Here is a 26351-nt window from a genome sequence, read left to right on the forward strand (position 1 = left end):
CTGTGCTGTTTCTTGCCTTGCTCCCTTCACTCACGCCGTACTCTGTGTCAGGAGTATGCATTGCTTGACTGACCCTTATTCCAGTTGCTCCTTTAAGACTTGGGATGTGGGCCTTCTCATGTGAACCAAGTTTGGGCCAACCTAATTGTTCTTTTTCTCCATTATTAAACTAACTGGCTCTATTATCCGTATTTGTTTATTTGTGTTGCCAATATATATAATGGCAGAAGACAGCTGGATGGCCAAGGCGGTCTCAACTGTCTCCGTATCTGTGGCACACTAACAATGAATATGGCACATAGTGCATTTCCAGACACTTTTGTTGAATGAATGATGGACTTAAATTTTAATATAATAGAGCTCTAGAGCTCTAGTAAATGAATCATTATCTCCAGCCCCATCATTTGGGACCATGCAGCAGGACAAAGTCCCATTTTAAATGGTAGAAGACAAGTGTCACATATATTGTTTCTTTGCTTCTTTAGCCACATCTATTTATTATAACAATTATCTAGCCCTTTTCATGTTCAAAGCAGTGTACTAAGAGTTGGGTGTATGAGATACAATTCCTGCTCCCAAAGAGTCTACAGCCTAATGAGAGAATAGTAATCCACTTTGTAAAGCTAGAAGGCAGGCCAGACTCACCTTTCACCCTCCACCTTGAACCCCAGTGCAATTCACAAGCCACGTCTTAGCATATAAGTGTATGGATAAGACAGGCCTGTATATATATTACTAAAACAAAAATGCCACAATAGAAATATTAAAATGCACTAAGAACATGAAAGAGTAACTATGGTTAGGTTGTTTGCTTTTATAAAAATTTTTACTGAAGTTTATGTTTCTACACCGCATATTTATTATAAAAAATGAAAAATATAGGTTAGTGGAAAAGTATGAAAACAACCTGAAGATAATCGTCCCACTATCCTGGAATAATAACTCAATATTTTTGTCATGCTAAAAATATATTGCATCCTGACCGGTGTGGCTCAGGTGGTTGGTGTCGTCACGCAGAGTGAAAGGCTGCTGGTTCAATTCCTGGTCAATGCAGGTGCCTAGGCTGTGGGTTCGTCCCCCACTAGGGTGTGTGCCAGAGGCAACCAATCGATGTTTCTCTCTCACATCAATATTTTTTCCCTTGTCCCCTTCCTTACCCTCTCTCTAAAAAATAAAAAATAAAATATTTTTTAAATGTATTGTACATAATAGCAGCCTTAATCAAGTTCTTTAAAAGAAGATAAAGAGAAAATGGTCTTACCTTCTTCCACAAATCAAGTATCTCATTCTAATTCCAAGAATGATATTTTATTACTTTTACGGTAGTCTCCGTGGGGTTGAGTTCTATAATTTAGGAAGACTAATTTACAAAATGGAACCCTAGAGACTTATTGAACTTAATTTCTAAAGTTTACTACTTTTTTGTTGGATTGTTTTTAGAAGAAACCATTGTGGTATAGACAACAGGGAGAAGGCATAAAGCTTTGTTTTGAAGTCTTAAGACCTCTGGGCACGCCAGCACTGGTATTTAACTCAGTGAAACAACTCATCTCTGCTGGGTTAGCAGCACCACCTTCCTAAACAAAAGGCAGCCTAACCCCGTACTGTTGGCTCACTCTATCTGTGGAGTAGCATAGCCGTGTAAAAGTACGTAAGGTCGCCGGTTGCCGTTTCACACTCAGCCTTTGCTCGTTCATTTGTTTAGTAAATATTTATCGAATTCCTGCCTTGGGCCAGGCACCGGGGTAGGCCCTGGGGATGCATCTGTGAATGAGCGAGACATCAAGCAGCCATCGTGGGGCTGAAAGGTAGCCACTTCAATCTCTGGTTCTACTGCACGTGCTCTGTTGCCAAAAGTCCATCCAAACAGCCAGTAAGTGCTCAGTAGCATTTTCACCAAGGAATAATCCGGTGGCAAGTTGGTGTTTTGCTTTATTGGTCCAGATTCTTGCATGGGCTATTTTACCAGGAGGAGTAATTGTCTCTTCCTTAATTCCTTGAAAAGCTGCCAAAACTTGAGTGCCGCATTTGTTGTCTTCCATAAAAGAAAATAAGAAGTTATTTTCACACAAAGTTATAGTTTACTGGTATAACTACAGGTAATGTGCTTTAAAATGTGTTAAATGTTGCTAAGTAATAATTAAAATATTTAGAATGAAATGCTTACCTTCTGAACGGTAATTAGAACAAACAATAAACAAAGCCTAGTCCATCATGTACAGGGAGGAAGAAAAAAGGAAACAAGAAAAAGTAAAAATAATTAATTACCCAAGGTCCTAAAATTGTTAGTTTATATTTCTTTAAATTTTTCGTTATGATTTTTAAAAAGAATTTGTTTATTTATTTTTACAAAGAAGGGAAGGGAGGAAGAGAGGGAGAGAAACATCAATGTGTGGTTGCCTCTCACACGCCCCCTACCAGAGCCTTGGCCGCAACCCAGGCACGTGCCCTGACTGGGAATCGAACCAGCGACCCTTTGGTTCACAGGCCACCAGCCAGGGCTCATTATGATTGTTGTAATATTGATCAGCAATCGTTTCTTTTCTCATCCTGGCAAAAGAAATATCTGGTAACAATAGAATCTAAGCAGAAAGGAACATTGAGAAACTTGAGAGAAAATCTAATTAACACTTTTTTTTTAGATTTCTTTATCTTTTCCAGGGTATAACAGCCTTTATTGTCAGACTAGCTTTTTATCTAATCTAAATCCCACAGGCTGTAGTTAAATTACATTTTCTCTTTTTATCACCTTTTGTGAGTCCTCTTTTATTTGAAAAATAGAGTACCTAACCTCAATTCCATTTTTTAACAGCCAAACATGTTTAGTTATATTTCTGACTTACTTAAAGCGTTGTCTCAGAGGAGGGGGGGGGTCTCTGGATTTGCCTGATGCTCTCTTAAACTGGTTACCTCTGGGCCCAGGACCTCCAATAGCAACTCAGTTCTCTCTTTATTTCCTACTGTCCCTTTCCAAATTAAGATTTTTCTCAATTCATTTTTCCCTCCCTCCCCTCCCTCCCTTCCTCCCTCCCTTCCTCCCTCCCTTCCTTTCTTCCTCCCTTCCTCCTCCCCCCCCTCCTCCTCCCTCCCTCCCTCCCTCCCTCCCTCCCCCCTCATATGACATTGTATGTCAAGCCGGCTACCCTCCTGGTCCTTGCAGTCAAGTAGGGAGATACACATTGGCCAATAAATAATTAATTACACAGGGTGACAAGTGGTTTGAAGAAAAAGTGTAGGGATCTATGAGAGCACATAACTGGGGCCCTGACCTGGTCCTGTAGGTAAGGTCAGGCTCCCCCTCCTCAAGTGATATCTAAGCTGAGTCCTACAGGGTGGGGAGGTGGGGACCAGGGGAAGAGCTCTCCAGGGGAAGGGAGCAGACCTGCAAAGGCTTCAGGAAAGAGGGCCAGTGTGGGTGTCATGCAGGGTTCCTGGGCCTTTTAACATCCGTGAGGGAAAATGCCACCTCCGCCAACCAGCCCTCCCTCAACCTGTATTGACTGCCAAGGTCATCTATCTGGGCAACTGAATTCGGTAACATTCACAAGGTGCCAGGCTACCAGGGCTCTGGCAGATGGATGTGGGTATAAATATGGGAAGGACCCTGCCCTCCAAGAGAGTGAAAAGAGGAAGGGCGCTGATGGAAATGCTGCATAGGCATCCAGACAGCTTCTGTGGGGGAAGGGCAAAGGGAGGAATAATTCCCTGGAAGGATCTGGGAAAACTTCTCTGAGGAAGTGAAAAGAGAGGGACTCCGATAAGCAATTATGATGGGGAAGGGCATGCCAGCTGATGCAGGAGCTTGCGATAGAAAAAGGCGGAGAGGGAGCCAATGCTACAATCGAGTGCTGGCAAAGCCGCCATCACAATGCTGCTTTTCTTCCAGCAAAACGGAGAACTAGGCAGAGTGAGGTATTTGGTTTCCTCCCAATGCTGAAAGTGTATTTTTAACTATTTTGGGTGGTGATATTTCTAAAATGTTTTATGCCCATCTCTGCCTTCCTGAACAAAGGATCCCAAAAATAACTTAATCTTTTCTTGAGGACACAGGAGCATGGCCATGAGAATGGAGATTATTTTATGCAGTATTTAGTTTTTTATTTTTCTCTATCCACAGGCTATCGGCTGCTGGTTTTATTTGAGCTGGCTGCAAGCAAATCCATGCCCCACTCATCACAAAACCACTCTTTCTGAACCTCTTTGAGAGGTTTAATTTCACTGAGAAACCAAATAAATACACATGTTGGGAATCGTGTGCCTGATAGACAATAGGCTTCTATAAATATTTGTTGAACAGTGATTAATTAGGCCTTGACTGGGAGTTTGGGGTGTGGGGTTGGTATACAAATCTGGAAGAGTTCCTTCTGGGACCAGAGTCAAAGCCGTGCAAAGTCAGACCTCCAGATAATGGGTCGCCCCGCTGCTATTTTTATAGTGTTGCTTAGCAAGCCAAACTGCCAATCGGCTTAGATTCTAGTGACTAAACAACTACTTTTTCATGCCCTGGTGATGCTGGTTGCCATGGCGCTCTGGGTGACACAGTTGGCTTTTTTATAATTGCCTTTCAGTGGCTCAGGAAATTTTGTGATAAATGTGTTGATTACTCTATTTCTGATGAATTAGAGCAGGATAATTACTACAAGGGACAGTCTCTCTCTAGTAACTAGAGAAAGGGACTTTTGTTACTGCTAGGAGAACATTTTTGTCTTTTTCTTCCTGATTTGACAGATAGTGATTTGATTTGATTTGATTGTATAGATTTTTAAAAGACTTAGCATGTGGTAAGGCAGCTTTTTCTCATCTTATTCCAGTGGAATTCTTCAGTATTAAAATATAGGCATTAGGAGTTCACAGCCCTTTGTAAACACAAGAAACTGTAACTTTTGGCACTGGTAAAACTCGGGCATATCATACACCATCACAAAGAAGCCTTCTATAAAGCCAGACTGTTTTTGCAGTCCAGTACTGTTTTGACTTATGAAAGTATGGAATTTTAGAGCCAGACAGGGCACCTTGGAGATCACTTGGTCCTATCCATTCATTTTAAGGTGGAGAAAACTGAGGCCCAGAAAAGATAAATAATGAAAATAGCAATGATAAGCCCTTGTAGTTGTAAAGCCTTTACACTAGCAAAACTCTTTCCACAACAGTAACTCGTGTGCTCACTGTGCATGCGAGGTCACTAGAACTTATCCCCATTTTGTAGATGAGGCACCTGGGGTCTGGAGACACGAGTGGCATGCTCAGTGTTAGTGACTGAGGCAGAACCAGAAGCCACATCTGTCCCTTGCAGCCTCAGACCACCGATTGCTCATAAACACCTGGGCCCAGATCGCAGCTCCTCCGTTTACTGGTTGTATGACTGGGTGGGACAAGTCCCTCTACCACTTAGAATGAGGCTTGTTTTCCTTCCTTAAATGGGAATAATGATACTGCGTTGTAAGTATATTGCCTGGATAGCACTCAGGACACTCTACCATTTGCTTCTTACCTCACCGATCTAGTTAAAGGAATAATATCTAGTTAGACATTTTGTATAACAAGTGCTGATCCAGCCCATTTAAAAGTCACTCTATATAGTAAACAAAACTAGAGCTGCTTATTTTGGATAGGCCCCAGGAAACCAATACTGACTTCTGGCAATTTCCTTACGTTAGGTTCTTGACTCATCACTCCGCCCTTCCTCAGGCATCTCAAGCAAATAAAAAAAATAAACATCAGGCCTAAAGTTCATTTTTTCTCTTGCCCCACGTTCAGTCCCCCACATAGGCTCTGCTTTCAGCATATCTAGAAAATCCGACCACACCTCACCACCGCACTACCCCCATCCCAGTCCAAGCCACTGCCTGTCTCCCACCTGGATGTGTGCCAGAGCTTCCTGTGAGATCTCCCTGCTTCCACCTTTGCCCAACTTTGTGTCCGTTCTTGACATACTAGCCAAAGAGATCCTTTTAAACTGTATGTCAGATCATGTCACCCTTTTGCTAAAGAGCCAATGCACATAGAAAACTCACAAAACTCTGTAAAGGCTTTATCTCACTCAGAGTAACAGCCAAAGTCCTTACAAAGCCCAGACAGGCTTGCTCATAGCTGCACCTACCCCACCCTCTACCTCCCTGACCCTGGCTCTTACTACCGTTCTTTTCCACACTCTGCAGTCACCCCACTGGCCTCCTTGCCGTTCCTTAAGCACATGAGTTACAATTCAACTCGGGGTCTTTTCATCTTGTCCTACTGCAAAGATACCCCCCAGATATCCATGGGGCTTCCTACCTCGCCGCCCTCAGATCTTTATTCAACTATCCCCTTCTCAGGGAATTCGTCCCTGGCCTCCCCTACCTAAGATTGTAATACCTACTGGCTCACTCCCACACACTCCCTCCTTGCCCTTCCCCGCTTTGCTTTTCCCCTTAGCACTGTGCTATAGACTACATATTTGTCTGGCTTGTTATCTCTCACCCTCATTTACTAGAATGTGATCTTCAGGAGGAAAGTAACCTTGTCCATTGTGTTCATTGCTGCACTTCTAGTGCCTAAAATAGTGCCTGACACATAGCAGGCATTCAATTAATACTGTTGAAAGAATGAAGAAAAGACAAATTATAAGAATGTGGGGATTTCTTCTACATAGGAGCAAAGGAAGAAGAGGTTAAAAATGACTCCTGGGTTACAACTCCGGGTGACTAGAAAGTTGATGGTTCCATTTGCTGTAGCAAAGAGGGAGGAAGAGCAAGGATGGTAGGCCTGGAAGATCATGTGTTCTGATTTGAACAAGTGATTTGGACAAGACAAGAGCAAGACATTTTGCTCAGGCAAAATGTCTGAAACAGGATGAGAGTTAAAATAGACACTGATGTTAAGATATAAATTTAGTTCTCCGGAAAGAGGTAATGGTGATATTTACAGTGATGGGCTCTGCTGGGATCTTTAACTGAGGAGAGAGAAGAGCAGAAGATCAAGGACTGGAGCCACTGCCCATTAGAGTCTCCTGAAGAAGCATTGAACACCCCAGTGCCTGGACCACACCCCAGACCAATTAGATCAGAGCCGCCATGGGTGGGACACAGCTAGCAGTAGGTGTTAAAGCTCCCCAGCTTGTAGAGTCCCACAAGCAGCCAGAGTTGAGAGTCACTGAGAATCTTTAAGATATATTTATCTTTAGGTGCGGATAAGGTAAAGGCAGCCACAGTAGAAACAGAAAAGTAGGAAGAAAACTAAGTCACTCCGGACCAGTTGTCACACTCAAATGTGCATGAGAGTTACTTGGCTATCTTGAGGAAATGCACTCCGACTTGGGCTGCTGGGATGGAGGCCAAACTTGTGCATCTCTTCCAAGCTCCCAGATGATACCAGTTCTGGTAGCAAGTGTCAAGAGCAGTGCTTCTCAAATTTTAGCATGCATAAGAATCACCTGGGATGTCATTCAAACAGCTGTCTGGGCCCAACCTTACCACCCAAGATCCTGATTCTGTAGGTCAGGGGTGGACCCAAGAATCTGCATTTTGAGCAAGTGCCCAGGTGATGTTCAATGCTGCCCCTCCAAAGGAACGCACTGAGTGGTAGAGGGTCACCAAGACCAAGGTAAGAAAGAAGAGGCACTCAGTACTCTCAAGCAAATGAATAAAAGATGCTGAGGGACAAAGGGGAATAAAAAGCCACTGTATTTTACAAGGTGAAGGTCATAAGTGAAACAGAAACCATAAAACGATTTCTGCTTTCCTTAATTCTTTATTTCTAAGCAATATGCTTTCCTCCAAGCTTCTGTATTTTATCTTGGGAACACCTTACCTCACCGAAGTGATGTAGCTATTTTTGAAAGAGAAAGGAAGCAAATCAATTACTTGCTTTTTTCCCCAAGGCACAGTGCTAACTGGGTCCTCAGGAGCTCTTCTCTGTGGACATGCCTAAACCACTTAGAGGCTATATTTATTAAAGACTCCTCAGAAGATATTTCAGTTTCTTTAAATACCAAAGTTCAGTGTGTTTCTCTCTCTCCTTAAAGCAAGGTTTTCAACCACAGCACAATTGACATTTCTTATTGTAAGGCCGCCCTAGGCACTGAAGGATGTTTAGCTGCATCCCTGGCCTCTGCTCACTAGGTATCAGTAGCATCCCCCTGCCCCACGTTTTGACAACCCAGACTGTCTCCAGACATAGCCACATATCCCTGGGGGGACAAAGTCAGCCCCAGCTAAGAACCGCTGCTTTAAAAGCAACGTCTGAAAACCTCCTTCCCTTCTAAGACATCTGACTCATAGTTTGGGTGTGTACGTTGATGCCGGGTGGTGTTGGGATCAAACACCCTGTGGGTTCATGGGGCAACAGAAAAGACTAGCAGTTTGGCTTTCAGTAGTAGGGAATTTTATTGACCTCAGACACACCAAGTGCCTAATAGACAGTGTAGAACCTCAAACTTATCTCAGAGGTGCAAAAACTACAAGAAACCCCTTTCCAAGCTCAGTGTTAAACATCAACATCCACTCTCCTCCCCGTGTCAACAAAATACCTTCACCACCACATCGTATGAGGGAAAGCATTCATCAGCTTGACAGTGCAACTAGTTTTTGTTATAGCGGGTTCTTCTTGTCTTTTCTTGAGTACTTAGCATCTCGTGACTTAAACCAAGTTTACCAAAGAGACCAGGATTTAACTAGACATCTCAGTGCTTGTTTCTCTTCCTTGTTAATAATAGGTCATCGGACAAATAAGCAGAGTGCTACAGAGCCTACCCGTAAGCCAGGGATTTTGAAACTTCAGCCTGCATCTCAGCCAGCTGTAAAGCTTATTAACCTGCACTCACTGGGCAGAACTCCCTGAGATTCTCGTTTACTAGATGTGGATAGGGCCTGAGAATGTGCATTTCTAACTCAGTCCTGGAGATGCTTGGCAAATTGTGAAGTTCTGTATAAATGTTAACAATTGTCACCATTCATTAGCCTAAATTAATTCATAGGCATCCTGCTTTTCTAGTAAGTTGGAAGGAAACTGAAATCAATGGCCTAGTAGTTGTGAGAAGGCACTTGAAAAGTCCTGCTCGTCTGTAGAGGGCCCATTCAGCAAGAAAGACCGCAGGCCCCATTCCCGGGACCTCCCGGAAGGGCTGAAGAGGGGAATAGCCAGAATTTAAGCCATATCCTCATCAACACTTATTGCTTATCAGCCATGGTGTATCTTGGATAAATGTCCATCTATTCCTTTACCTACTTGTTGATTGAGTGCTTTTATGAGTTATGAATAAATTTATTTTTATAAATAAATTTTCTTTATTCTGGATACAAGCTCTTTATTAGATATATGATTGCAGATATTTAGCTGTATTTCACTTTCTTTTGATGGTATTCCTTCTCAATTTTGATGAAATCTTGTTTTTTATATATATATTTTTCCCTTTTGGTTGCTTGTGCTTTTAATGTCTTATCTAAAAAATCATTTGTTACTCCAAGATCACAAAGACATATTCCTATATTTTTCTCTAACAGTTTTATAGTTTCCACTCTTACATTTAGGCTTGTGGTCCATTCCAAATTAATGTTTGTATATAGTATGAGGTAAACTCCCAGCCTTACCCTTTTTCATGTGGATATCCAGTTTTCACCCATTATTCACAAAGTTCTCTATGCCCGGTGCTATTCTAGATTCTGGGGGAACAGAGGTAAGTAGAACACAGCTGGTGCCTCTCGGAGAGCTTACCATCATTGTGGGGGATCACATACAAACAGAGCAACGACATGGGGAAATAATGTGTGTGTGATGCTTAGCACTGTGCCTGGCCCTTGGAGTGTGTATAGCAGATGGTGGCTGCTACAATAATCATAACATGTACCAGTGTGCGTATTAGAAATGCCTGCGGAGAGGTATGTTCAAAGTGCTGGGCAGGAGGGAGTGACTAATTTTTCTGTGTCTCAAGATGGTCTTCACTTGGGGCCATCCCAACCCCTTCTGGGGCCCAGGAAGAGAAGGGATACAGGGAGATAGGTCTCCCAGAGGCCAACCTCTCTGAGAGAGGAAGGACCTCAGGTATGTGTGTCACGGGAAAATCCAGCTTTCTTGTCCCTGTGAGTGTCAGCTCCCAATAGGGCAGGGCTATGGGATTGCTGATTCCTCTTCCAGTCTGTGCCTCAGAGAGAACGACTTCTTCATTGGTTTGTAGATCTCTACAGGCATTTGAAGGAATCATAAAGGCTGCCCGTGGATTACAAAATGTTTGTAAATAGATTACATGAGTATACTGTCTTAATGTTATAAAATTAGGACTTAAAATCTCTATTCCTTGGTGATCACTTAGTGTGTCCTCAAATTGACCTTATAAAGCACAGACCAATGGTAGACTTTCACAAGGACATTACGGTATTTTGTGTGAAACATCATAAAATGTTAATTCGTATGAACTAATCTCTTAATGGCAGGAAGTATGCTGTATTACATATATTCCAGGCTCTACATTACAAAAATTATCCAATTACAGGCAATGATTTTAAGGAATCACCTTTTCAAGTTTTTTTTTCATTATAGTAGCATTTGTTCTGTCATCTGCTAGCACTTGTTAGCAGAAAAGTGTGCACAGGTGCCGTCAGTGTTAGAATGCTGTGTTGGAGGAGAAACCTTAAATTGAGCACATTCTAATAATCAACATAATCTATATTAAGCTACAAACCCCTCCAATTTAGTTGGGTAGGATGCAGTTGTTTCAAAGAAGGGATTTCAGAATCACTGAAACAGAGTTTAAACTTTAATTAGTTGAAACACATTGTACTTTATTAAAAAGTAAAGGTTTTAGTGCCTGGTTTTAATGTCGTATATCACATCTAGTATGGATTTCATTCTGTTTTAGTTCAGTTCATCAGGCACTTGCTGGCTGCCTGGCATATGGAAGGTGCCCTGTCCAAGTCCTGTGTCCGGAAGGAACTTATGATCCGAGGGGAAATCCTGGTCCAGTAGAGGACACACGCGTTGTCAGTTACGAGAAACAGCAAACCGTGTGGTAACGACTCTAATGGAGTTATCAGGGGCTTAGAAACCCCGGTCAGGAGAGGTTGGTTCGGATTCAGAACAGGGAACATCTGGGAGAGCTTTCTCGAGGAACTGGCACGTGAGCTGGAACTTGAAGGGCCAGTGGAGATGCAATCAATGAGAGAATGAGACTGTGTGAGTGAAGACTTAGAAAGTGGACGTGCAGGAAGTTGAGGTAACTTGGGATATAGAATGATTACAGAATGTAGCAGGGCATGCAGTTAGAAGGATAGGAAAGAGCCACATTTTGCAGTCTTGATAATACCAAACTCATGAGTTTGGCTTTGATTCTGTGCACACCAGGGAGCCATAGAGGGTTGCTGAGTAGGGCAGTGGCATGATCAGATCAGTTTGGGAGAAAGTCAAAGGATAGGTTGAAGGTGAAGAAAAAACTACAGACCATTATTGAATGATAAAAATACCATCTTTTCAATAGAAACCCCAGTAGGTAGCTTTCTTGTGATTCGAAGTTTTTGAAGTTAATGTATTTAAATTGCAATGACCAAGCAAAAGCTTATAAAAAATAACACTGATAAAGCACGAACTTCTTTTTTTTCCTTGCAAAAATAACATCCTAGATTTTTTCCTTAAGTATTTCTCAGCCAAGGGAAAAAGACACCCAGATTTTCATTTTAGAAATGACCAGGAAATGTGTTTATCAGAAGATGAAAACAAACCAAGATGAAGCAGGACTGTTATGTAAGACCGGGGGCCTTGGTTAGGACTGAACCCAGTTACCTGGGTTCACAATCCAGCTCCGCCATTTCTGAGTGGCTGTGTAACTGCAGGCATTTTACTTAACCACTCTGTGCCTGTTTTTTCATCTGTAAAATGGGGGTTATGATTGTACTCAACTTGGGGTCGTTCATGAGGATTAAATAAATCAGTACATGTGAAGTGCTTTGAATAGTGCCTGGCACATAGAGCTCAATAAGTGTTCATTATTATTATTATTCAGTTGTGGGGCAATAATAATGAACTGCCCATGACACATTACGAAGTGCTTTCACACATCCCCTAGGCCATTTGAGCTCCAGAATCACCTTCTAAGTTCCATTTTATTGTGCTCACGGATTCTGTGAATCAGAAATTTGGACAAGGTACAGTAGGAATTGCTTATCTCTGCCTTGCAATGTCTATGTCAGCAGCAGGAGACAACATGAATGGGTTTGGAGGATAGAGCTGTATCAACTGAGACTGCAGATTCACTGCCAAGGTGGCTTCTTTGCTAACCTGGCTGGCACTTTGGTGGGATGGCTGGAAGGCTGGGCTTAGCTGGGACTGTTATGTAGCACCTGCAGGTGGCTTCTCCATCGTGGTGGCCTAGCCTTCAAAGTCCCACAACAGACACTTCCCTGTTTTCTACTGTTAGAGTAGTCACAATTCGCCCCGACTCAAGGGAGGGAGATACAAACCACACCTGTCTGTGGGAAGCCTATAAAGAATTTTGGGAGCCCTGGCTGGTGTAGCTCAGTGGATTGAGCGCGGGCCTGCGAACCAGACCATCGCGGTTGATTCCCAGTCAGGGCACATGCCTGGGTTGCAGACTGGTTCCCTACAGGCCAGTTCCCAGCAGGGGATGCACAAAGGGCAACCATACATTGATGTTTCTCTCCCTTTCTCCTTCCCTTCCCCTCTAAAGATGAATAAATAAATTTTTAAAAAAAAGAATTTTGGGGAATGTTTTAAAGTCACCATACTGGTATTTTTCCCTGATTCTAGAGGAGAAGATTGAGAGTAATAGAGGTCCAATGACTTAACAAGGGTTGGTTGCACGGATAATTGAAATGGTTTAAGGCCGTAGGGGTGGTGAAAGTTTGAAGGAGAAAAAGGCTTCTAACCTAATTCTTCTGACTCCCAAGTTTTTGGTCTTTAATTAGACTATCCATCTTCCTTCAGCTTAGATATACAGTTGACCACTGAATAGCACTGGTTTGAACTTCATGGGTCCACTTACATGTAGATTTTTTTCAATAAGCACATTTGGCCCTTCATATCCATGGTTTTTGTATCTGCAGATTCAACCACCTACAGCTCAAAACCAGTATTTTTGCAATCCCAGTACTATTTCAATCCACAGTTGGTTGAATACATGGTTGCAAAGGGCTGACTGTAGAGTCAGAAGTTATACACAGAGTTTCAGCTGCACAGGGGTCAGTGCCCCTAACCCCTACATCGTCCAAGGTTCAACTGTACTTGCTAATATGTGAAAGTTAAAAGAAAAAAAATGTAACTGACTTTGTATACAGGGTAGTCAAAAGTAGGTTTACAGTTGTGAGTGTGTGAAACACAGAATTAATAAAGCAATTGTAATCATCATAATTCCATGTCTTTTCCATACAGACAGCTGTAAAACTACTTTTGCCAACCTTGGATATTAGGTAACTTTCCAGAAAAGAAACAGAGATGTAAAAATATAAGGTTTGCATTTATATAAGCTTGCACACAGACTTGCATGGGTTCAGTCCTGAGATGAGTCAGAAAGCAACTTTGTATAATTCTCTCCTAGGGAAGGGTCTTTAAAAACATCCCAGATGCTTAACTATGACTTCATTTGTTCTGTAGGAAAATCTCACTTGGCCATTGTCCAACGAGTGAATAATGAGGGAGAAGGGGACCCCTTCTACGAGGTGATGGGCATTGTTACGCTGGAGGACATCATAGAGGAGATCATCAAGTCAGAGATCCTGGACGAAACTGACCTCTATAGTAAGTGCATGGCCTTGGCTATTGTCCAAGGTCATCTTGTTTTCCTGTGATGCTCAGAGCTGGCTTAGCTTGATACACAGTGAGAAAGAGGGTCATGCCAAGCCCATGCATTGCCATGTGTCAACCCCCTCATGCCAGGTGGCGGCATGGCAAGGTGCCCTGGCTCGAATTACCCGAGTCCCTGAGAAAATGCTAGGTCAGTGATTTTCAACCTTCTTCATCTCATGGCACACTCATTACTAAAGTAATTACTAAAATTCTGCAGCACACCAAAAAATATATTTTGTTGCTGATCTGACAAAAATAGTTATAATTTCAATTCATTTACATTGGATGGCTATTGTTGTATTTGCTCTTGTCATTTTTTTTATTTAACAGTCTAAGGGGAAAGAAGTCAGTGCCTCTGACTAAATAGTCAGGTATTGTATGTTTTAAAAATTCTTGTGGCACACCGCTTGAAAATCACTATGCTAGCTACAGTATTTTGCCATGTGTAATGCTCACTCTTTTGCCCAAATTTTTTAGGGAAAAATAAGGATGTGCATTATATGTGGGTAAAATTATTACATACCATGGGTACAATAGTGGATATTATCCTGTGTATAATATGCACAAAACCACAGGTGCACATTATACACGGGAGTGCATTATGCTGGGCAAAATATGGTAAACGTTTATCAGGAGGGAACCTCCAGGAACCAAGACTATGAAAAGGAGACCTCCTGGCCTTTGAATGAAGAAAGAACTAAAGGAAACAAAATACACCTTGGATGGCTGCTCTGCCCTTGTGTCTGTTCCCTGTGTTGGCCTGTTTGGTCTCTGTCCACCTCTGCAGACCCCAGCATGCCCTGGGGTTCCACTCGAGAGCCTGCTCACACCAAAACACCCCGTGCAGTGCCGACTGTCCTGAGATGGTGCACTGCCACCTGAGACAAACCTTGAACGTCCCTCTCACACACTGCTCTTCTCCCTTACGCATCTTCAGCCCTAACACCTGGTTTCCCCTTCTCCTCCCTTCCCACCCCTGGCTCCTGTCCCCGCTTCTGTCCCTTCTCCCTTCTTTCTGGTCTCCTCTTCCTCTTACCCACTACTCCTCAGGAACAGTATGGACTCCTCTAGACAGCTAATGAGCACTTTTAGTTACTGAGCCTTATCAAAGCTTTGGTTGCAAATGTTACAGACAGCAGACAGCGCTTTGTCTGTAGGGTGGGAGTGTTATCTAAATCCATGGGAATCCTGCCCTGGCTGGTGTAGCTCAACAGATTGAACATGGGCTGCGAACCACAGGGTAACCGGTTCGATTCCTAGTCAGGACACGCGTGGTCCCTGGGTGGGAGCCACGTGAGAGGCAACCACACATTGATGTTCTCTCCCAGTCTTTCTCCCTCTCTTCCCCTCTCTCTAAAAATAAATAAATAAACCATGGGTGTCCTTAGGACCAGGAAACTTCCTCTGAGTTTCCCCTCATGGTCCAGCAGTCCTTCTCCCCACAGGTAACCCATTCCAGACCCCTGTCCTTGGTTTGTAGAAGCAGCCATTCAAAAACTAGCTCCCAGTAGAAAAAAACTTTGATACTGTAAGGCAGTGAGCAGAAAGAATGCTTCCCCTTTGGACTAAGAAGAGGTCTCACTTAAAAAATGGCCCGGTCTTGACAGAACATACCAGTGTGTCACAGTGTCTGCTGTTGCTGTGATGCCAGGCCTCTCTTCCTCAAAAAGAGATTGACCTCGTCCTCCCCCATTCCCCGCTCCCCTCTCCCTTCTCCACCTCTGCCCCTCACTCTTGATTTAGAATTGCAAGTGTCTCCATAGTTATATTAGTGAAGACATTCACACTAAAGTGGTAGTGGCTGATAGTAGGGATAGTAGTATAAATGAGTAACCTCCTCTTGAGGCATTCGTTTTAGCAACCTTAGTGTTCTAAGTACTATTAAAATAAAAGGAATGAAGAAAGAGGTCAGAGAAATGATTCTCTGTGATGAAATGTTTAGTGGCATCCTGATGGAGGAGGGAGAGGAATGATTAAGCAAAAACATCCTGCAAATCAGAAGGTTGCTCACAGATGAGAGCAAAAGAACTGGCCTAGCCCTTGGCCGGGTGGCTCAGTTGTTTGAGGCGTCATCTCGTACAACGAAAGGTTGCAGGTTCGGTCCCCAGCAGGGCATGTATGGGAGGCAGCCAATCAACATTTCTGTCTCACATCAATGTTTTTTGCTCCCTCTGTCTGTCTTTCCCTATCTCTCCCCCCCCCTTCCTCTCTTTACAATCAATAAACATATCCTCAGGAGATTTTTAAAAAAGACTGCCCTGTACAAATACTTGCTACTCTCTTGCTGAGCAATTGATTCTCTTTCTAAAAGAGAGGGTTAGGATTTTCCTGCCCTTGTAAATAAGCTTCTGGCACGGTTCCTAAGAGCTCTGAGAAGTCCAAGGAGCCAGGAATACAGTGTTGCTTCTCACTTGACCCTGACCCACAGGAAAGCTGGCTCTGGATCTTGCCACTGTTGCAACCTGAGAAAAAGGAGTGTTAAAGCAGGACCCAGAGTCCAAGACAGGTTCACAGAGAGCAGCACAGTGGAAGGGCGCATCTCCTTCTAGAAGGAGACCCAGCCGATGTGGCTGAGGTGAGCACCACAAGGAGGGGGAGAGTCCAAGACAGACAGATTCTGAGCCCTGGTTCCCTGTTTCTGGGCTTCATTCCCTTTAATATCCAAGGGGTCCGCTCAGCTGCACTGAAGGTCCCCCGCAGTCCTGTTTTCTTCTAGGCCAAGCTTGGAGAAAACCTGAACTTCTTTTCCTCCTCCCCTTAGTACAGGTGAGACTAACTGGAAGTTTCCAAATTTTACTCAAAACTAAGAGAAAGCAAAAGACAAATGACTAAATAAAGCATTTTGTTTCTCCCCCGAAAGTATTTTTTAAATAAAACTTAAAAAAAAAACAGAAGAAAGAAAATAATTGGATACAGCAAATTTCTTAAACAATGACCACAGGCTCTCCAAAGTTCCTCCAGGTCCCACCCAGAGAACATGCCTCTGCAGGTTATAGGGCTGTTCCCTTTTCCTCTCCTTTCTTCTTCCTTTTATTTCCTTCAATTCCCTCCCCCTCGAGGTGAGGGGCCAAGGTTAAACCAGGAGAATTGTGAATGGGAAGAGGAGGTGACCACCCGCCTCCCTTGGGTGGCATGCCTGAGTTCTGCTCAGAGCGTGGTCAGAATCAGCAGGAAGAGACCAGGCGAGTCCAGCTCTCAGGACAGAAGCAGACAGAGGCAGAAAGCCCCTGGCAGTGCCAAACCCCTTGGTGCTGAGAATGCAAGTCCCTGAGGTTTGAATGCCTTTTTGTACGTGCTTCACAGATCGTTTCTGGTTGGAGGCTCACAATATCAATAACTGCACAAGACGGACAGAGGAGTTATAAATTATTGACCTTTTTGTATAGATTAAAATACACGAACATTCTGATTCTTAGAGAGTTGCACAGCGTGTAAATAGGGGAGCCCGCTCTAGAACCGTGACCTTGGGAGTCACGGGCCAGCCTCTCCCCCTTTCCACCACTCACCACCTAAGTGTAAACAACACTGAGCAGATTACAGCACCTTCCACCTTCTGTCCCTTATGAACATCCTTCCACTCCCTGTGAGGTGTTGTAATGTCAGCTACAGTTGACACTTTGCAGAAACCCAGGTGGTCTCAGAGGATCTGTCTGTCTTAATAGAAGTCTGGGAAAGCCTTCAAAAACCAACAGTGATTCTGAGATCGTTGCAATCTGTCCCCTGTGATCCGCAGCCGACAATCGGAAGAAGCAGAGGGTGCCACACCGGGAGAGGAAGCGGCATGACTTCTCCTTGTTTAAGCTTTCTGACTCGGAGATGAGGGTAAAGATCTCCCCACAGCTTCTGCTGGCCACGCACCGCTTCATGGCCACAGGTATGACTGCCCACCCATGTCTCTACCCCAGGCAGGTAAGCCAAATCTGGAGGCACCAGCCATTTGTAACATTTTGTGACCTAATTCCAATGTGAGGCTGAGAACCGCTGTTCCAGGAGAGGCGATCGCCTTAGGCAGGGTGACAGGGTGCCACTACTGTCAGTTCCAGCCTGGCCTGGCCTTCTAGGGAGGGAGAACAACTCAACTCTGCTCGTCTCTCAAGGAAAAAGCTAAAGAAACCGCTGCTGCACTTTTTCCTTCCTCCACTCACCTGCTAGTGGGAGACAGAGGCCGGCCTCCGTCCTCTAGGAGTTGGGGTCCCAGAGGATTTGTGGGGGAGGAAAAGGCACTGGCCTACACATCAACAAGGCCCTGGAGTCCAGTATCCTCCAGAGGCTGTATAGGCCTGTGAGGTACGACTTCTAAAATACAGAAGTGGACTGTGAATCTTGGGCTCTGTAGGAAAAAACAAAGTGAGAGGATCAAAAGCTAAACTTGCGAACAAGGTAGAGTTTGTCCTTAAGCCCTCTGACCTTCTCATCCATGCCTAATTAATATGCTGACCAGGAGCACACCCGTTACGAAGTTCAGTGTTTAATTAATCCGGTGTATGCTTATTGAGTATATAATGAGTACTAGTACCATTCCAGGTGTGAAAAACTAGAGAAGTTTATGTTGCAGTTCTTTAGAGTTTTCAACATGTCTGGTTCTGAATACAGATTTCTTTTAACTACTGACTGATTTTCTAGAGCAAAGCAGCTATATCTTTTCATACAAAAATATTAGAATTGATATAATATTACATAATATCTGTTAATATATAAATTTGATGCAAGGATGCTCCACACTGTTGAGCATATATCACTTAAATAATTACTATTTCTGTTAACTTGAAATTTCATTTCATTCAGGTGTACACCTCTGAAACCATCACCACGATCTATGCTATAAATATATCCATCACCTCCAAAAGTTTCCTCCAGCCCCTATTTATTATTATTTTTGTGTGTTAACAGAGGATCTCCCCTCTGAGCAAATTTTTAAGCACACAGCCCAGTATGGGTCACCGCAGGCACCCTGCTGTGCAGTAGTGCTCTAGGGTCATGCATCTGGCAACGCGGAAACATTGTATCCTTTGACTCACTGCTCTGCTTGTCCCCTTCCCAGTACCCGGCAACCACCCTTCTACCCTCTGCTTCTTTGAGCGTGATTATTTTAGATTCATCATGTAAGCGATATCACACAATGTCTGTCCTTCTGTGTCTGGTCTGTCTCACTTAGCACAATGTCCTCCAGGTTCATCCATGTCCTCACACTTGGCAAGATTGCCTTCTTTTTTTAAGTCCATATGCAACTTTAAATAAAATCAAGTAGAAGATTATTTACAAAGATGTCATTTCCAAAATGGTGACCTGTTTTTCCCAAGGTGCCAGTGCAGGGACGTGTATCCCTAGGGGGAATGGGGGTGCACACTTGGGTGTAAGAACCCCCCACCCCGGGGAGTCACAGGAGGAGCCCTTCCAGCTGGGCGCCTGGAGCGCAGATGGAGGTCGGCTCTAGACACGTGCCCTGGTTGTGCTCACTCTGACTTTTCCCAGCTGCCAATTCCTCCTGATTCCTACTCTCCTCTAGAAGTGGAGCCCTTTAAGTCTCTGTACCTTTCGGAGAAAATCCTGCTCCGGCTCCTGAAACATCCCAACGTGATCCAGGAGCTGAAGTTTGATGAGAAGAACAAGAAAGCCCCAGAACACTACCTCTACCAGCGCAACCGCCCCGTGGACTATTTTGTGCTGCTTCTCCAGGTGAGTAAGAAAGGTAGAGGCCCTCTGAGGGCAAGACGAGGGCATCCCTAGGCTAGAGAGGAATGGTCTTGCCTCCCCAGTTCCAGATCGCAAGGTTCAGCTGGGTGCCTTGGGAGCAAGGCCAAGTGGGGTGGGTGATTGTCAGTGACCCGCAGAAGGAGCCCAGTATGACTGGTCGGTGTCCTGGGGTGGGGGTGGGGGGATCCTGATGACGTTTAGTCTGACCTCTCAGGGAGGTTTGTGGTGGGGTGCAGCGGGTACCTCTCCAGCAGAGGGGTTTTGTGACCGAACTGCCAAAGCCGCCATCCTGTAGAATCCCTAACACCTTCTTGTCTCTGCTTGGACATGCCCAGAAGTGGAATTGTCCTGTGCATTCTCCCAGACTCCAGACACTTATTTCAAGCTTTTCCCTCTGTCTCTCTGAAATCTCATCTCTGACTTCCACCCACTGGTCCTTGCTCTCCTCCCTGGAGGTGCACAGAACACATCCATTCTCTCTGAAACAACTCAGCCCTTGCAGTTCCTTGACTCTCCTCCTTAAGAGACCAGGAAGGAAATCAGTAACTGAGAGAAAGAGGTGCAGCAACTTCCCCGCAGTCACAGAAGTGCAGTCACTTTCTGCCCTGCGTGGCCAGATAGGCCTGGAAGTGGACGGCAGGCCCAGTTCCCGCACTGGACGCTGCTGGCTCCACTGTCATCTCTATCCCCGTTCTGTCTCTTCCCAACCTTATGAACCCTCAATACAGGGATTGTCTTAAAATCTTAAACTCGCAGTAACTTACAAGTGGCCTCTATTTTATCACTGTCCGCCTGCCGTCTGTCTGCTCCGACCCGGTCGTGTGCCTCCCGCCCATCCTTCCAAGTAGCCTCACGGCGGCCTCCCTTCTCCAAAAATGGAGCCCGTTCTTCACTGTTGGAAATCAAGAAGTGTTCTGTCGCATTTTTTGAATAACATAATGAACCTCTACATGCTACTGTCTTATGCTTAATATAAACTTAACCATTTTCAAATCAGAGTTGGAGGAAGCAAAATGTAGTGGCAAGAATGTAAATCCAGAAATTAGAAAGATCTGGCTTTAAAATTCCAGTATCGCCACTTCCTAACTAATCTTGACCAAGCTGGGTAAGCTCCCTGAGACTCCAAGTTGATTCGTCTGTAAACTGAGAGGGAAAGCAGCGTGGGCCTCATAGGTTTTGGTGTGCGGTGCATGGAACACAATGTCCGGCCCATAGACACACTATATGCTGCACGTAAGCCGTCACTAGTGGTGACGAATTTAAACAAGCTTCGCGCAAAGTCAGATTTTATCTCAGCCAGATTTAGGCATGGTCTAAATGTCAGCCAAACCAGTGGGATAGTTCACAGGGCCCGGGGCCTGGACCTGCATCACGGAAGGGCCGTCACATTATGCAAGGAGAGCTTGCTTAAGGTTATTCATGACTGGATGCGGCTTAATGAACTAAGCAGTCAATTTACTGCAAAGGGCTGCTGAAGTTAGAGGTACTATTTCCAAAACGTAAACCTGGATGGAACTCACATTTTCCTCTGATAAGATCTTAAGTCCACTTGTTATCCAGACAGAAGCTTAGAGTTGTTGTTAATAAAATAGAACTGAAAGTGCGTGTGCACACCTTTAGAACACTTCCTTCTTTCTCCAGGGTAAAGTGGAGGTGGAGGTTGGTAAGGAAGGCCTTCGCTTCGAGAATGGAGCCTTCACCTACTACGGCGTCCCAGCCATCATGACCACTTCTTGCTCAGGTATTCCAGTTCCCAAGCCACAGCTTGTTGGGGAAGCAATGGGCTACTGTAGAAAAAAGCTGTTGGGTTCAATCAAGTCTTGACTCCTGTTAGGGACCCTGGACAAGCCCTTTAACTTCCTGGGGTTTAGCGTCCTCTAGTGTAAAATGGAAATTAGACTCATTGTTTATTCAGAGAGTTTGTGGAAGTACATGGTAGCTGATAATGTTACCAAGTAACGAATAATGGTATTTTTTAGTATGAAAAAACAATTTTATTTTTCTTCTTACACTTCCGTTACATTGTTTGGGTTTGGGGTTTTGTTTTTGGGGCGGTTATTAATTTTAGAGATAGGAAGGGGGAGAGAGGAAAACATCAATTTATTGTTCCACTTATTTATGCATTCATTGATTTTTGTGTGGGAATCAAACCTGGGACGTGGGCATATCAGGACAACACTCCAACCAACTGAGCTACCTGGCCGGGGCCTAAATTGTCTGGTTTGGTTTTTTTTTCCCAGAGTTCATTGGTACTGCGGGTGGGATGGAAAAGGAAGAATTCCTATAATGAGGTGAACTTTCTGAATTGCCTCTGAAACACACTGCATCCTTCTGTCCTTAGATAACGATGTGCGGAAGGTGGGGAGTCTGGCTGGATCGTCTGTCTTTCGTATGTATTTCTCAAACCCCTCCCTCGTCCTCCCCATCGTAGCCCTGCCTCAGCCCACGCTGGGGACCTGGACCGAGCGCTCTGAGCCTGGGCTGGGGCTAACACTAATGCTGGCAGCCTCTCTGTAATGCTCTGCCAAGAACACTGCTTCCTGCCAGGTACCCACAGGCCACGGGGGCTTAGTTTCTGTGTCTGGAATGTTTTCTGCCGCTTCTCTGCTCATGTACAAGTGAGAATGTCAGGGAGGGAGGTTGTGAGGGGAGGTGACATTTATCGTCACCTGCCAGGGAATGCAGGTGATTTGTGTGTTCTGGTGAAGGTTGAGCCTTTCTTTCTCTGCTATGATAATTCACCCACTGGCCTTTACTTGAAAACCTAATATGCTGTTACTGTTTCAGTGGGGCTAGTAGGAAGTGACTGCAAGATCTTGGGATATACAAGTGGAAGTCCCAGGCTGGTGCAATATGTTGCTTATCTGCTCCTCTCTCCTCGTTTGCCACATCTCAGCGGGCAGAGAGGTGTCTGCCAGCTGGCTATGCATGCTGATGGCGGGGCTGGCACGGGGCTGCTGGCTGGGTTGCTCTGCCCCTTCTGCACTTTACCTACTTGCTGTTTCCTGCATCAAATTATTGCACTTGTGTTTAGAAGGCATGGCATTCATTGTGATGTAAGTGTGATCCAGGAAGAATTATTTCTCTAGAATTTTTTTGACTCACTAGTCTGACATTTGCATTGCTTTCATCTGTTATTGTTTGCAGTGGCTATTTTGATGCCAGATGGGGTATTTTCTCTTATCATAAAAAGATTTTACATAGCATTTTATGTTGGACTTCTCAGAGGGTCCCACCTTGATCAATCCCTGGCACATGAAAGATAGGTACTGTTTAACATGGAGAAACTAAAGAAGTGACTTGCTCCAAACCACCCAGCAAGTTGGGTGCATTTCCATAGATGCGTTCAGCTGTTCTGACTCGCACACCCAGCACAACGAAATACAGGCTTGAGATCCCTCATGCTCCAGAACGCTATCTCTATGTGGGACTATTGGAACAATTGATAGTGTAATTTTATGTCCTATCCCAGCGTAGGGCTGAAATGAAATTGGAGTGGCTGCCCATACCCAATGGGTGGCCCAACAGGAGTTGAAGGAGATCTGAAAAGTAAAAACCCCTGGTACTGGTACATTAGTATACGTACATAAACCAACAGATCTCCGGAAAGGCTGATGGAGGAAGCATCAGCACACAGAATGAGACTCTGGATGGGTGAGGGACGTGCCGCAGGGCCAGGCAAACCTTGGCTCTCCAGAGATTACCGACCATCACAGTGGTCAAGGCAGAGTAACTTCTGGGATTCTGAGTCTTACCTCGGTATGTTGGCCCTGTTCTGGCTTTTCCAGAAGACCAAAAGAGGTGGGAAGTCTGGGGGGAAAGGGTTTCATAAGGCTCCCCAGCCCACATAATTCAGATGACTTTATTTTAAAAGAAAATATTTTAAAAATAGTAGGAAGATGTGACCTCCTTTCCTTTCTGTCTCTAGTGTTTTCTATCAGAATCCTTCCATTGTATCAGTGAAACAGGAGTAAACTTGTAACTCTGATCTCCCCTTCAAAACTGGTTAACAAAAAGCAAGCATTACACTCTCCCCAACCCCCCCCCACCACTTCTGGACATATTTAGAAATCTTAAGGAGGAAATAATCAAATTAGTCTGTAGGGGTATAGAGACATTTACCATCCTCCCCCCAAGCCCTCCCCACTTACTGGAGTGAAGTGTGAAACAACTACAAAGAATGCCACACCCTCCTGTTGTCCCTGGTGAACATTAAGACCAGGGTCCAGCCAGCCGGCATCTTTCACTGGCCAAGAACCTTGGCCTTAGCCACAAGGCAGTAAACTCTTTTAGAGCCTCACTCCAGCAAACTGTTCCTGTCCTCAAAGCCAGCCTGCAGTTCTATCAGCCTTTGAGGGTGATAAATGGTCTGATGAGTTTGCCAGAACACTAGCCCGGTGACCAATGCTTCAGAGTTGAACTTGAGGTTACAGGTAAGTCACTCTGGCTTTCCTGTGTGGAGCAAAGGGAACACAGCCAGCACTGTCTCCTTTATCTGGGTTCTGATTGCCAGGGAACCAGGAGGACCATGGTGAGCCTGGCACTGGAGGAACTGGGCCTGGGCTCAGAGTAAGCAGAAGAGCAGCCCACAGGGCTAAGCAGGTGGAGAGAACAAGTCTCCTATTGCTTGGCAGGGTATACATTTAATTTGCAGCCCAGAAGTGCCAGGATTCTTCTTAAGACTGTGGGGTTTCTTATTCCAGTGTATCTCACAACATGAAGGGCCTGTTCAAGTATTCTTTGATATTTCTGTCAGAGCAAATGATTATCAGGTATAAAGCTCCTGACACACACACTCCCCTGCATGTCATGGGTCCTTTCAATAAAGCCATCTGGTATGGCAAATAAGACTGCAGAAGCTGCCTGCTTCAGTGCCAGCACCTGCAGACAGGCTTCATTTAGCTCCTTGGAAGGGGCTCAGAATGATCATATAAGAGAGAGGAAGACAGATTCCCATGCACAAACACTGCTTCATCAGGGTCAAGATTAGGGAAAGACTGGAGTATTACTACGTCATCTGCCCAGATCCCAAGAGATGGCCAGTGCCATTTTGGACCCTGTGAGGAAAGAGAGAGAAGGAAAAGGGGGCAGGGGAAGAGGTGTCCTGGAGCACCCGTTCTTGCTACGAAGTGATTATGAGTTAATTCACCAAGTCGATTCACATTAAAGATCGCTGGACAAGCTGCCTGCTCTTCCCATTTCCCAAGCCTCCAGCAACACACAGTACCTCCACAGCACTGTGACCACAGAGGGACCACCTTGGAGTGCCAGGCAGGATACAGCTTCCTCAAGGATGCCCCTAGCAGGCGCGTGCACTTTGCTCTCAGCCCTCTGGTTGGGAAGCAGATACATGTGGCAGCTGGGAGAGCCTGGTGGGAATGCAGTGCTGAGCCCCCAGCAGATTTGCAGGCTCAAAAAGAAGGCTGCTGCGAATGCCTGTTCTTGTCCTTGGCAGGTCTGACCGCCTCTAAAATTACTATGCATCTTTTTGGAAGACCTTCAGAAAAGTCTATTTTCTGTTCCTCTTCCTGGAGAGTGACTTTGTAAGAGGGAGCGTTTTCCAAGTTTTCAGAGGCATGATTCCCTTTTGCAGATAAATGTGATGCTATGAAGATCCCGGAACAGACTGTCTCACCACACTCTCTGTCTCTCTCCTTTTGTGTTTATCTTCCCCTTCGCAACTCACAAATCCTTGGCCCTTGACTCTTTAGTGCCCGTCTCTGTGTCTCATACCTTCGCCTTCAGCAGAGGGGACTCTCTGGCAGGCTCCCCAGGTAAACATGCATGGGTGTCTTGGGTCCCCATAGATCCAGTGGGGTTTGCCAGAGGCCTTTAGTCTCTCCCACTCTCCTGCATAAGAACAGTCTCTCCCAGAAGGCATTCCCTCGCCTGAGGGCCTAAGGCATAGCACAAAGCACAGATAACACTCATTTGCACACAGGGCCCAGGCATTGCTGGTTCAGTGTTGTTGCTTGTGAATTTAGCTCACAGGGCTGGGTCAGTGTATGGAAATAGAGAAATAAAGGGGTGCGAGTTGGTGTGAGCTCTTCCTCATCACTTGTCTGACTCCAGAATGGAGGGAAGGGGTGTGCAGCAGGAGAAAAATAGGAAGAAACAATGGAGTATGAATGCTTTACTCCTGTTTTTCTCCACCTTTCTTTCTGTGTGGTCTCTGCCTTTAGCTAACCACTAACCCATCCTCATTATCTTTGCAGTAATATCACCATGTGGTGACCATATTCCCTCTGGCTCTGTTCACACAAAGGATGCTCCATGTAGAATTTCAGAACAACTTTTCATTAGATTTAACCTCTCATTAATTAAATAGAAGTTACCAGTTTCTTTTTAATTGGGTAAAGCAGCTCCCCATAGAGTTAAACAGTAACTCAAGGATTCAGTAGAATGCAATAAATCTTAACAATCAATTAAATGTTTGTCTTGTTTTCATCTCTAGAGGTTGATCTCTTAGGCTCAGGGAATAAGTAGTGACCGAACCAAGAATTTACTTGTTGAATGGCTTTGGACTTGGAACACAATTTCCCACACCCTTATGTCTGCCTCCCTTATCCCAGGGCTGCGGTAATGATTCTGAGGCCCCACCATATTCTCAGTCATCAGAAATGCAGTTACATTTTGTTATCTGTAAACAACACCCTCAACATTCAAAAAAGCCATATGAGATCTCAGACCCCAATTCTGCAACTTCAGAAGTATTTATGTTGACTTCTACTTCTCCCAAGTCACATTTTCCCATCAGAAACCATCTGGTTCACATGTTTATCTGTACAAGTCAACCACATTCTCAAATTTCACCAAATCTTCTCTCTCACTGGACAGTGATTTTCCACCAAGAAGTAACATCTTTCTCACTTTGCCTTCATGATGACCAC

At 44.6% G+C, this 26351-nt stretch overlaps 1 protein-coding gene across 2 annotated transcripts in view; it reads left to right on the forward strand.

Moving 5' to 3' along the window:
- The window catches only part of CNNM1 (cyclin and CBS domain divalent metal cation transport mediator 1), a 48060-nt gene that overhangs the window by 6531 nt on the left and 15178 nt on the right, over nucleotides 1-26351 (forward strand). Inside the window, exons 2-7 of one of the 2 annotated variants that reach the window (XM_037138990.2) lie at nucleotides 13576-13719; nucleotides 17501-17641; nucleotides 19274-19443; nucleotides 21103-21202; nucleotides 21803-21850; nucleotides 25173-25235. In XM_037138990.2, the coding sequence (XP_036994885.2) occupies nucleotides 13576-13719; nucleotides 17501-17641; nucleotides 19274-19443; nucleotides 21103-21202; nucleotides 21803-21850; nucleotides 25173-25235 (666 nt within the window). The remainder of the gene's footprint in view (nucleotides 1-13575; nucleotides 13720-17500; nucleotides 17642-19273; nucleotides 19444-21102; nucleotides 21203-21802; nucleotides 21851-25172; nucleotides 25236-26351) is intronic. The other variant, XM_037138989.2, reaches the window with a different exon arrangement.

Source organism: Artibeus jamaicensis, unplaced genomic scaffold (assembly GCF_021234435.1).
Source record: "Artibeus jamaicensis isolate MK-2021 breed Jamaican fruit bat unplaced genomic scaffold, CSHL_Jam_final contig_252, whole genome shotgun sequence".
NCBI lineage: Eukaryota > Metazoa > Chordata > Mammalia > Chiroptera > Phyllostomidae > Artibeus > Artibeus jamaicensis.